Source organism: Camelus ferus, chromosome 9 (assembly GCF_009834535.1).
Source record: "Camelus ferus isolate YT-003-E chromosome 9, BCGSAC_Cfer_1.0, whole genome shotgun sequence".
Taxonomy (NCBI): Eukaryota; Metazoa; Chordata; class Mammalia; order Artiodactyla; family Camelidae; genus Camelus; species Camelus ferus.
Window position 1 is genome coordinate 48484540 of NC_045704.1, and position 13183 is coordinate 48497722.

The 13183-nt window shown below is 42.1% G+C and overlaps 1 protein-coding gene across 1 annotated transcript in view; it reads left to right on the forward strand.

The window, feature by feature from the left end:
* The window catches only part of HYDIN (HYDIN axonemal central pair apparatus protein), a 373932-nt gene that overhangs the window by 242614 nt on the left and 118135 nt on the right, over positions 1 to 13183 (forward strand). The window contains exons 26-29 of the mRNA XM_032486698.1: positions 10596 to 10733; positions 11418 to 11499; positions 12263 to 12382; positions 12628 to 12837. Of these exons, the coding sequence (XP_032342589.1) occupies positions 10596 to 10733; positions 11418 to 11499; positions 12263 to 12382; positions 12628 to 12837 (550 nt within the window). The remainder of the gene's footprint in view (positions 1 to 10595; positions 10734 to 11417; positions 11500 to 12262; positions 12383 to 12627; positions 12838 to 13183) is intronic.

Genomic DNA, 13183 nt, shown 5'->3' on the forward strand with positions numbered 1-13183 from the left:
AAATAAATCTTTTTCAGATTCTTTTCCTATATATATTCTTTTTCATATTCTTTCCATCATAGATTATTATAAGATATTGAATATAGTTCCCTATACCGTACAGTAGGACCTTGTTTTTTATCTATTATATATAGTAGTTTGTGTCCGCTAATCCTAAACTCCTAATTTATCCCTCCCCTCCCTTTCCCCTTTGGTAACCATAAGTTTGTTGTTTTCTATGTGAGTCTGTTTCTGTATTGTAAATAAGTTCATTTGTATCATTTTTTTTTAGATTCTACATATAAGTGATATCATATGATATTTGGTTTTCTCTAACTTGCTTCATTTAGTATACTAATCTCCAGGTCCATCTATGTTGCTGCAGATGGCATTATTTCATTCTTTTTTATGGCTGAGTAATATTCCATCATGTATATATGTACCATATCTTCTTTATCCACTTATCTGTCAATAATCACTTAGGTTGTTTCCATGTCTTGGCTACTGTATATAGTGCTGCTGTGAACACTGGGGTGCATGTATCTTTTCAAATTAGAATTTTCTCCAGATATATGCCCATATGCTGGATCATATGGTAACTCTATTTTCAGTTTTTAAAGGAATCTCCACACTATTCTCCATAGTGGCTGCACCAGTTTACATTTCCACCAGCAGTATTGGAGGGTTCCCTTTTCTAGCCTGTCTGGTTTTGTGGCATCTTTCTTCAGGTCTGCTTCTCTCCTTAGTACATCCCACCAGTTTTTCCTCAGACGTGTTTCCTGGATGGTTCTTCCTTCCAGCCCTCCTAGCCATCCCCTTCCTCAGGCTGCCTCCCCTTCAGAGTTCTGCCACACTCTGCTCGGCACTGGTTGCCTGGCCCACACCAGAGACAGCTTTTCTTCAGGCTACTGCTTTTATCATCTCATTTCCTCCCCCGACATCTGGGGCTTTTCAAGGGCAGACTTGCCATCTCTGCATCCTCTATCAATAACCTCTTGTCTCTCTTACTGCCTCCAAGCTCCCTGTACCTTTGCACTCAGTGTAGGTGCTCCACATCTTAGAAAGCCCTTCTCGGCATCCTCTTGTATCTCTGTATGGGGAAGCATAAGAAACCAGTGCACTAGTCGCCCCTCTCACCACCTAATCTGATTTAAACTGGCTTTTGACCCCTCACTTAACTGAAATTTGCCTGTCTGGGAGATCAGTGATGATTTCATTACCCAGATAAGGCCCTCACTCCACATGTTCCTTGAAATCCACTCTTGTTTTATTGTGAAACTACATCATGCATGTGGAAGTGTATATAGCACATACACATTGTTTAAGAATAATAATTAAACATCCATGTCTTGTCACCCCCATTAGAAATATGACATTATTAGTACATTTGAAGCCCCCTGTGAAAGATAACAGTATGAGGTCAACCCCCAGCAGACGTGCTTATCCTCCATGCTGACAGCCCTGGAAGCCCCCAGACCCTCCATCCCTCAGGCCTCTCCATAGCCGTCCATTCTTCCTGTCTTTGTATTTGGCCTATAAGTGACTCAAGTCCAAGCAGAGGGAGACATTTCGCTCCCTTCATACTTAAAAGTGATCACTGTGTTAGGGATGACAGTCTGCTTCTATTTGCAGTTAAGTTTAGTCCAATTTTCTAAGATATCTGTTACCCCATAGAGAAATGAATTGGGCTGTTTTTAATTTCAATTTTGAGTGTTATAAAACTTTTTGTACTGTTTCTGTGCCGTTATAGAAGAACTCAAGTTACTTTATTATAAATTCATTTTTTAAGGCATCTTCCCAGTGTCTCAAAATTCAGTGGAGGGCATCAGACTTTTATATTCAGTGTGAACTAAGCTGGCTTCTAAAGAAATCAGTGGAAAGTTATCAGTGCCTATCTGAACCTGAGTTAGGATGATGTCTGCTTGGTTTGTATAGTGATCTGATTTATCTACATGTTTGTATTAATTAAAATTCCCCCTAAAGCTAGACATCTGATGAAGGCCAGACATTAAAAGAAATTGACTTTAAAAACTGTCCTGTTTTGAAAATATTTCTGAAGAGCTTTGAAGCTGATCATAAGGGAGAGTTCACAGCCCACCTGTTCCCTGTTCGGCAGCCTTTCTAAGAGCATGTAGCAGTGGAGACACCTTCTGGAGCTTTTATAAAAGTGGACCCTCTGAGAGCTTCAAGGTAGATTCTGGTCACATCCCTCCACCACTCACCTAGCAGCAAAACTCTCTGTGGGAAGTCACTTCAAGGGCAAGGTCGACTATGTTGCTTTTCCTCATCTAGATACAGTCAGGATGGGTCCCTCTTCTTCCCAAGAAGGCTTCTAGACATATGATCCTTATGATGTGGATTCCAATTACTTTTTTTTAAACACTTTTTTATTGAGTTATAGTCATTTTACAATGTTGTATCAAATTCCAGTGTAGAGCACAATTTTTCAGTTATACATGGACATACATATATTGTCACATTTTTTTTTTCCTGTGAGCTACCACAAGATCTTGTATATATTTCCCTGTGCTATACAGTATAATCTTGTTTATCTATTCTACATATGCCTGTCAGTATCTACAAATTTTGAAATCCCAGTCTGTCCCTTCCCATCCCCTGCCCCCTTGGCAACCACAAGTTTGTATTCTATGTCTACGAGTGTTTCTGTTTTGTATTTATGTTATTTTTTGTTTTTTAGTTTCCACATATGAGCGATCTCATATGGTATTTTTCTTTCTCTTTCTGGATTACTTCACTTAGAATGACATTCTCCAGGAACATCCATGTTGTCGGGTTTTATGGCTGAATAGTGTTCCGTTGTATAAATATATCACATCTTCTTTATCCAGTCAGTTGTTGATGGACATTTAGGCTGTTTCCATGTCTTGGCTATTGTAAATAGTGCTGCTAGGAACATTGGGGTGCAGGTGTCTTTCTGAAGTAGGGTTCCTTCTGGATACATGCCCAGGAGCAGGATTCCTGGGTCATATGATAAGTCTATTCCTAGTCTTTTGAGGAATCTCCATACTGTTTTCCACAGTGGCTGCACCAAACTGCATTCCCACCAGCAGTGTAGGAGGGTTCCCCTTTCTCCACAGCCTCTCTAGCATTTGCTATTTGTGGATTTTTGAATGATGGCCATCATAGTTTTGACTTGCATTTCTCTGATATTTAGTGATATTGAGCATTTTTTTCATGTGCCTATTGATCATTTGTATGTCTTCGTTGGAGAATTGCTTGTTTAGGTCTTCTGCCCATTTTTGGATTGGGTTGTTTGGTTTTTTCTTACTAAGTTGTATGAGCTGCTTATATATTCTGGAGATCAAGCCTTTGTCGGTTTCATCATTTGCAAAAATATTCTCCCATTCCTTTCGTTGTCATTTTGTTTTACTTATGGTTTCCTTTGCTGTGCAGAAGCTTGTAAGTTTCATTAGGTCCCATTTGTTTATTCTTGCTTTTATTTCTATTGCTTGGGTAGACTGCCCTAGGAGAACATTTTTGAGATGTATGTGAGATAATGTTTTGCCTATATTTTCTTCTAGGAGGTTTATTGTATTTTGTCTTATGTTTAAGTCTTTGATCCATTTTGAGTTTATTTTTGTGTGTGGTATAAAGGAGTGTTCTAGCTTCATTGATTTACATGCTGCTGTCCAGTTTTCCCAACACCATTTGCTGAAGAGATTCTTATTCCATTGTATATTCTTGCCTCTCTTGTCGAAGATTAGTTGACCAAAAGTTTGTGTGTTCTTTTCTGGGCTCTCTATTCTATTCCATAAATCAGTTGCATTTCTTTACATTAACGATGAATCAACTGAACAAGAAAGTTAAGAAACAATCCCCTTTAAAATAGCATCCAAAGTAATAAAATACCTAGGAATAAATCTAACCAAGGAGGTGAAAGACTTATACACAGAAAACTATAAACTATTGATGAAGGACATTAAAGAAGGCTTTAAAAAATGGAAAGATATCCCATGCTCCTGGATTGGAAGAATCAATATTGTTAAAATGGTCACACTGCCCAAGGCAATCTACAGATTTAATGCAATTCCTATAAAATTATCCAGGACATATTTCACAGAACTAGAACAAATCATATTAAAATTTATATGGAACCACAGAAGACCTAGAATTGCCAAAGCGTTACTGAAGAAAAAGAAAGAGGCTGGAGGAATAACTCTCTCAGACTTCAGACAATACTACAGAGCTATAGTAATCAAGACAGCATGGTATTTGTACAAAAACAGACATATAGACCAATGGATTCCAATTACTTTTATTCTTTCCTTTTTTTAAAAAAATGGAGTTTCTGGGGATTGAACCCAGGACCTTGTGCATGCTAAGCATGTGCTCAACCACTGAGTTATACCCTCCCTCCCCTGATTCCAATTACTTTTAAAATGAAAAAGCCTACTTTGTGAGTCACTGCCATGGGTATAGCATAACATGAAGTAACCAAGGGGCAGCCCTCACCTGTTGATCAGGTAGACTGTCCAGTAAAGTTGCTAAGAGCATGAGCTTTGGAGCCAGGCTAGTTAGCTCAGCCACTTACTTGCTCCTTGAGCCTCAGTTTTATCATCTGAAGACTGAGGACCATCTTAGTACACACCTCATCAAGCTGTTGTGAAGATTTAACTAGGGAGTTCTTATTAAGTGTGTCACATAATACTTGGTAGAGAATAAAGGGTAAATAAGCATTGGCTACAGTTAATTAGGGCCTATCAGTCTGTTTGGGCTACTCTAACAAAATACCAGGGACTAGGGTGGCTTAAAAACAAACATTTCTTTCTTACAGTTCTGGAGTCTGGAAAGTCCAAGATTGTGGCACAGACAGATATGGTGTCTGGCAAGAGCCCACTTCCTGGTTCGTAGATGGTGTCTTTTCACTGTGTGCACATTAGAATCATATTGAGAGCTTTTCAATATCCTGACTCCAAGTAAATCTGAATTGGGAATCGGGCATTGGTTGGCATCAGAGTTCCACAGGTGATTCCAGTGGACAGCTACATGAGAACCATAGTTCAAGGAGCTCCAACAGCAACTCATTTGAGAGCCTTTTAAAATATGGTTTTCACCACTTAGGGTCTGAGTAACTTGAGTCTCAGCTACTCAATTATGTCCCACCAAATTCCATCTTAGCACAGTTGGCCAGTGGGACATAATAAAGGGATAAGGCTTTCTGTGTGAGGAAGTGTATAGCTGCCAGATGGAAGCAGATGGTGGTGGTGATGTTGACAGTGGTGATGATGGTGATGATGATGGTGATGATGACAATGATGACAATAGTGATAGTGATGATGTTGACAACAATGATGATGATGAAGACAGCAGAAGCAATGAGTTGGGAGTCAGTGCTGGCCAGCAGTGGAGGAGGCATGACAGGAGAGTGGGGAGAGCGGCCACAGGGACAGGAGAGGTGCTGATCCTCCTCCAGCCACTTTATTTTTACAGTTTTTACACACCTCTTCCTCCTGGCATTGGCAAGAGGAGGTTTCCAAGCACTAGCAGCAAATGTAGGGGGGACACAGTGACCAGGTGATTGTGGTGGCCCCTACTGTCTCCTCCACTTCTCTTGCATTTCCATTCCTTCTGTCTAGCCAGCCACTCAGCCTTGCTCATGGACAGGCCATGGAGGCGGTGGTGTGGGAAGAAAGTCTTGGGCTGTGCAGGCTGGGATCCTCAGCCCAGGGCCATGGTCCTGCCATTCCATCTCCTAATATGCACTGGAACTTCCCACTCGATCTCCATCTCCACTCTCTTTGACCAAGGCTGCCATTATTTTTTGTCTGAATTTCTAACATTATTTTCTGTGTGGGCTTCCTGATTTTTTTTTAATATATAAATGATATAAAAACAGAAAACATCCCATTGGGTAATGTTTTCCTCCACTCTTTAAAGCATGGTTGAGAGTTTTGGTCATTCTAGGGTTGTCCCCTTCTAACCCATGTGCTGTTCTGCAGCCCAAGTGAACTTTCTGATCATTTCACATTCCCCTTCAAAAATTTTTAGAAGGTTCTCCATTTTCCTGAGGATAAGCAGAATTCTTAGTCAGTCTTACAAAGCCCTTCAGGGTCAAGCCTCCTGTTCCCCACCCTCTCCCCCTTTTGATATCAAAATGAGAGCATGACCACACAAGCCACTGGTGTCCTATCAGTGATCCTCGCATGATTCCAAGGTCCAGTTTGAGTTTTCAGCCATTCAAGGTTATGAATGTGTGCTATTCAGTATAACTCATTTCATTGTTGAGCTATTTTCTCCTACAGTTACACCCAATATTTCTATCACTTTTAATTTATAATTTGTGTGCCACATTAGGCAAACCATACATCTTTACTTATTAGATCTTATCAGGTGGTTTTTATATTCCCATTCTTCCTCTCAGCTATCTAACCTCTGCTTCTCTCATTTTCTTTAACCTTCATCTCTCTCTTTCCCTCCCTCTCTCCCTCCTTCTAGCTCTACACATCACAAACCTGCTCCAGGTTAGATACCACCCCCCTGATTCCTGCTTCTAAAGGGAAGTTATAATCATCAGTTTAAATCTGTTAAAAGTAGGTAAATTCTTGAGCCTCTCTGGGCACAAACACGAAGTCCTAGCCACGTTTCCATATTTATTGCCTGGCTTTGTGGTCTTACACTTGCTGATCCTCCCACATTGGGAAGCAAATGACAGACGAAACAGATGGGGCTGGCTTGGTGCCTTCCCCACCAGCACGGTCTAGCTCTGCCACCCAAGCAGGGGAAGTGAACTACAGACACACACGTGGAAAGCAGGCTGCCTTAGCCCTTTGTTACGTCCCAGAATGCTTCCAACTGGCCATCCATGCTAAGGTGGGAGTCAGTGGGACATAACTGAGTGGCTGAGACTCAAGCTACTCAGACTGTAGGGGATGAGAAGTATAACCGCCTAGGCAGCTCAGGGCAGGTGAGGCAGCTCCCACTGGACCAGGGCAATGCCCCCAAGAAGGGTACAGCCAACATCCACAGCACCCAGGGGATGGGCGCATCATACAAGTGAAGGGGATTTAATTGGTGCACCAATAGCATCTGCTACCATTGATAATTAAAAAGAAAGAAAGAAAAAAAAACATTAATCAACATATGAGCCAAACAAAACACACGTGCAGGACCTTTTTTTATCCAGCCATGAGCCATTTTCACCCTCTGTAGTCAACACTCCCAAATTCTAGGTCTATAATCAACGAATTATAGGTCATTGTGTCGACTACAAGGCTGCCCCTACCTTTTATGGAGGCCTTGGCTGCATTGCAGAGACTTGAGCGGATATCCAGCATACATCTATTCCATCTCCAAATGTCATCTGAACCACAACACACTACATTAGCTGAAACACAAGCCTGATTTGGGGAGTTTTATTTTGATGCAACGCTGCTTCTTAGTGAAGGGAGTACAGGAAACAAGAGTGGTAGGCTTCTTTTAATTTGCAGCACAAAAGATTGTATTGATCCTAATCTACCCAAGAATTGAAAATAAAATATGAAGAGGGAAACTGCTGAGCCCAAACCAATGTGACTGATCAACAGTGTGTCTGACATTCACACAGTTCTGTCCCAGCTAAAAGAAGGGTTTCTTTGCTGGCTCCTCCAGTGATTCTCATATGGGTAGCTCTGGAACTGGAGCAATATTGATTTTCTTTGTTGGCTACACAGTCTCTTTTAAAAATAACTGAATCTAATCCTGTTTGGGTCAGCACAACAGGAAAGTTATCATCTGTTCCCGAGAGTAAAAATGAAATTGGATCCAAAAAACTCTCCCAACCTTCTTTTTCTTTGGAGCAGGTTTTCTGTTTTAATGATAAGTTAAAGCCTTCATTATGTTAGAGGTTTCACAGTCTCCTGTCTGTTAGCAGCAGGGCTGCTGTACTGGTCTCCTTTGTTTCCAAAAGACCTCTCACTTCCCCATTGTCCAGGTATTGTTGGCAACCGAGGTGTTGTTTTTCCTCAGGTCTGCAGACATTCTACAGCTTTGTATTTTTCCTTTACAGATATTCCCATATGCATTTTGTTTTTCATTCAGCACAACATCCTGGGGGATGCAAATGTTGGATGGGGGTGCTATTATATGGGGCAGTGATCCAGCAGAGTCTCCCCAGGTATCTCTGCTGACCTGGGGTGATTTAATAAGTGCTCTGAATCACCCTCTGCTGATTTTCCTGTCCCTGGCTGGTAAGGCTGAGTGATAGCCCCACATTAATTATCAGCTCCAGCCCTTAGCCTTCAGGTTGCCATTCCTTCCCAGAGCAGGTCCTAAATTTGGCTGTACATTAGAATCACCTGAGAAGACTGTTTAAAAAATGTAACTCCTGGGCCCTGCCAGAGACCTGCCAAATCAGAATTTACCCAAGGATGAGGTTCAAGAATCTTTATTTTAATGAGCTTCCCAGCACCCAGCCCAACATGTGTCCTCTGCCCAGAATGGTGTGATTTCAGCCTAAGATAATGTCAGCTAGAAACATCTGGCCTGGAATAAGCCAAATGGAAGCTTGTGGAAGAAGATGAAAAGAGCTTTTCCACTCTTCTCTGAGGCTGTCCCAGGTTGGGTGGAGTGGATGTGGAGGTGACGAATAGCCAAATTACCCTGCATACTGCTTACCTGTTCTCATTCAACCATCCATCCATCTGTCCAGTCAGTCAGACATACGTTGAGCTCATGCCCTACGTACATATAAGACCCTGGGCTATGAGAGCTGTAAACAGGGACTACCTGGGACCCTGCCCTCCAAGAGCTCACAGTTCTTGGGTGGCAGTAGTTCAGTGTTTTCCCAAAGGAAACAGCTGACCCCTCTCTCCCTCTCTCTCTCTCTCTCTCAAAAAGAACAGTCAGGAGTCAGTTCAGAGTCTCCACCCAGCAAGAAAATAATAACAATTTTTTCCCATCATGTTGATTTTTCTAAATATGGTAGATAAAACTGGTTTTTAATTTATAGTAATGATACAAAAATTCCTTTAAAATAAGCCTATTAATTAACACTACAATGTGTTTTCACTACATACTCATTTGAATAGTTCTAATTAAAAAGACTGAATACCAAGTGGAGGTGAGGATGTGGACCAGCCAGAACTCTGGTCACTGTCAGTGGTAGTGTAAAATGGTGTAAAGCCACTTTGGAAAACTGGCAGTTTCCTATAACATTAAATATACATATACCATACAACCCAGCAGTTCCCTTCCTAGAAATTTACCCAAGAGGAATGAAAACATGTGTCCCCACAAAAACTTGTACATAATTGTTCTTGGCAACTCTATTCATCATAGTAAAAGCTAGAAAAAGCCAAGGTGTCCATCAACAAGATGGATAAACACACTAGTCATCCATAATATGGAATACTGCTCAGTCATTTAAAAAAAAAAACAGAACTGATGACTGCTCCTTGCTACAACATAGATGATCCTCAAAAACACTATGCTGAGCAAAAGAAGTCAGACACAAAAGTGTACATATTTATGGTTCCATTTAGATGGCACTGTAGGCATAGGTTAAGCCATAGTGACATACAGCAAATGAGTGTCTGGAGCCAGGGTGAGGGGGGGATAGACTGGGTCAGGCACAAGAGAACGTTTTAAGATGACAGAAATGTTCTGTGTATTAATATGGTAGTGATTATCCTGGTATATATATTTATAAAAACTCATCAAACAATGCTTAAAATGAGTGCATTGTGTACTTTAATTATACCTCAATAAAATAAACTTATTAGGTGATATTCAGCACAGCAGAAATCATGAAGTTGGTAGTGGAACACCTGAAGTTTAGGAAGCAGCACTCAGGTATATGGTAGAGAATAGACATTATCCTCAAACGTGCGTATGAAATGGTGTAAAACTTCAGAGGGAGGAAAAAATTCTTTCAATGGGAAGATGGGACAGTGGTGGGAGCTCCACATAATGTTTCTGCTGAGCCTCTGAGAAAACGTAGGAGCGTGTGGAGTCAGATTGAATATCTAAGTGAAATTGGGTTGAAATTAATATCAAGGGTCTGAGATGGGGAGGGGAGGAGTCTCTTAAAAAGCCACCTGTGCCCTGGGGGAACAGGAAGAATGGGGGCAACGCCACCACTTTGGCCTTTGTGACATCCAGTCAGTGAAACCTGGACATACAGGCTTCTGTGCCAGCTGGTGCAGTCACCAGTTTCCCCCTCGCCCTCTGCTCTGAGAACTTGAGTAGCAGCAAAGCAAACTGGCAGGGCCAGTGCCAGGGTGAAGCAGTCAAGGCACCCAGAGCAAATATGATGGGAGGCAAGGTCCCACAGAGGCTGAGCCCATACCTACAGGACCCCGAGAGTGAGTGCCTCACAGCCTCATCCTGCTTTCTGGTTATCTGGGAGCAGGAGCCCTGGTGACTCATTCATTCATAGCCATGACCTAGTGCCCACTGCAGTCCAGGCACTGTGTTAGATGGAGAGGAGGGGAGGGCCAGCAAACTTTTAGGAGAAAGTAAAACTTCAGTTAAGGTTTGAAGAAGGTAAATCCAAAGGAGGGTGTAAGGCAGTCCCTTTTTAACCCAACCTGGTCTAGGATTTGGAGTTTCACCTTAGAAACCAAGAGCCCACCCAGGCACTGACTTGCAACTGTGTCCCCCACCCCATGTCTTTGTAGGTTTATGACATGGCCAAGGAAGCCCGACAGTGCCCCGCTATCCCAGGTGGAATCTACCCCAGAAACCTTGGCATCTGTCAGTTCGCCAGCGGTCCCAACAATAGAGTCCCCTGAGATTGAGCTAAGTGATTTTGTTAAGTAAGTGCAAATGCAAAGACAAAATGGATTTTCTTTAAATAACATTCTTTTCTCTACACTGACTGACATTCTCAAACTCATCCTTCATTTATTCATCCAACCACTTACTGGTCAACAGTGTAATAAGTGAGGTCCTCGACTAGGCACCTGGGATATAGAGTTGAAAGTCATCTCTGCTCTCAGGGAGCCATAGCCTTTTGAGCCCATGGGTACTGAGCCCTTCTTATGTTGCCCTCTCCTTCAGCCCAAGTTCTGCAGCCAGGGTCAGATCAAGGGCAGCAAGCAGGAAAGAACATGACATTGGCCAGACATTATATTCTCACAATAAAATGTTCCAATAAATGATGAAGCTTGAGCACTGGGGACACATGCAGATTGTCTGAAGAATTACTAGAGCTTGTGAGAACTTTTTGTAAGTCAGATGGGATTGATCAAAGCCAAGAAAGAAGGGTGGGGGCCTGTGGAAAATTGACCAGTTTGATGCCATAGACTGCATGCTTGGGGACAGGGAGTAACAGAGCACTGGCTCTCTGGCCTTTGAGAAAGGTGTCCCTTAAGTGAGAACCCCACTTATTCTTTGGGGCACAGCAGAGAGGAGAGGAAGAGGGGACTAGCATGCAGCTGAAGACTGTGCTGTAATGGTTGCCAAATAAGTGATTCTCCACATTTCATTAAACTCCCCAGGACTATCCTTGTGGATGACGATGTTGTGTCTGAAGAAAGAGAAAACAGAAAAGCACAAGTGTCCACCATGGTCATCTCAGATGTATGGTGTCTTTTGCCTTGGGTGGGTGGGCTGCAGGTCTTTATCCAGGTCACTCCCCAACCAAACACTCACAGAGCCAACACCTCAGTGAGAACCCAGACACCTCAGCAAATAGATTTTCTCTGCAGTGGGAGAGCCAGTTACCTCTAACTTTGGTGATCTTGTGCTCTTCCTAGCCACTAGATAGAGGCTACAAAGGGAGGACTGTCTTCCTCAGTAATTCCATGGTGAAAACAAAGAGGTTCAAGAGAGTCTACAAATTCATACACTTAAGGGGAGAGGGTATAGCTCAGTGGTAGAGTGTGTTCTTAACATACACAAGGTCCTGGGTTCAAGTCCCAGTACCTCTGTTAAAAATAAACACAATTACCTTCCCCACTCTGCTGATAAGTTAAACAATTAAAAAAAAAAAAACAAGTTCATACCCTTAAATTCTGCTTTAAGAAGGAAATCAGTAATACGTTGTGCACATCATTCCTAGTCCATAAATATGCATTACATCATCCTCCACGAATAGAGGTACTACACACTTTTCATCTAAAGTGATCCTCAAGTGACAGGCATTTAGTTTGCTTCCTAAGTTTTGCTACTATAAGTAACATTGCAATAAACATACATCTTGGGCACTTGTCCAATTATCTCCATAGGAAAAAAGTGCTATTTTTAAAATATATACTTCATTTTTCTGTCAGTGATGGAGAAGGGTACGTTGATGATGAATTATGAATGCTTGCAAGCTTTTCCTCACCCCTCTACTTCCTAGGAATTAAAAATGAACTCTTCTGATACAGAAAGAATAGACCCCAACCAGAGCCAGGTGGAGTTTCAGGAATCCCCATGGATCTTTGAATGGGATGAAATGCTTTCCATTGGGATAGAAGAAGTAAGTAACACCTCATGGGCCTTAAAGCCATCTGATGCTAAATCTTCTTGCTGAGCACCTGCCCCAAGTCAGAAATGTAAACTTGCCCGAGCACGATTTATGCCATTTCCATCATATATTTTCTGGGTGCTGGGCTTGTCATCTTTCATGGAGTCAATCAAGGTCAAATCAGGAATCAATCTGTAAATTGGCTGAACTTGAACTTACCCTTTGCAGGCTCTGATACAGAATGACTTTCTCTGCAGGTGTTTGATATTCTGCCCCTCTGTGGAGTTCTGCAGCCACACAGTAGCCACCAGATATCTTTCACCTTCTATGGACACTGTGACATCATTGCGCAGGCTAAAGCTTTGTGTGAAGTAGAAGGGGGGCCGACCTATGAGATAATACTAAGGGGAGAAGCCTCCCTGGTCAACTATTCCTTTGACACCAAGGATATTAACTATGGATTACAGGTATTGCCAACCATCAGGAGCAGATTTTCTGGGTTTATCTCAAACATCAGTCCTAGTCCTTGCGCTCTGATCTGTCCTGGAATCTCCAGTCATCATATTCTCACCATCACCCCTATCCTTAATCCCTAATCTGGTCCCTGACCCTGATCATCCTTCAACTGCCACCTGTTTCTCAGATATTTTCACTTGCTTGTCTCACTGTCTCCTGAAATTCTGTATGAGACATTAAAATTTACATCTCTCAATCCAGAAGCACATTCCAACCTCTCCATTTCTTTCAGTAGGCTTACTCCCTTCACAGTCCCTTGAGTTTACGAACTTCAAGGCATTCTCCACTGCACTCTCT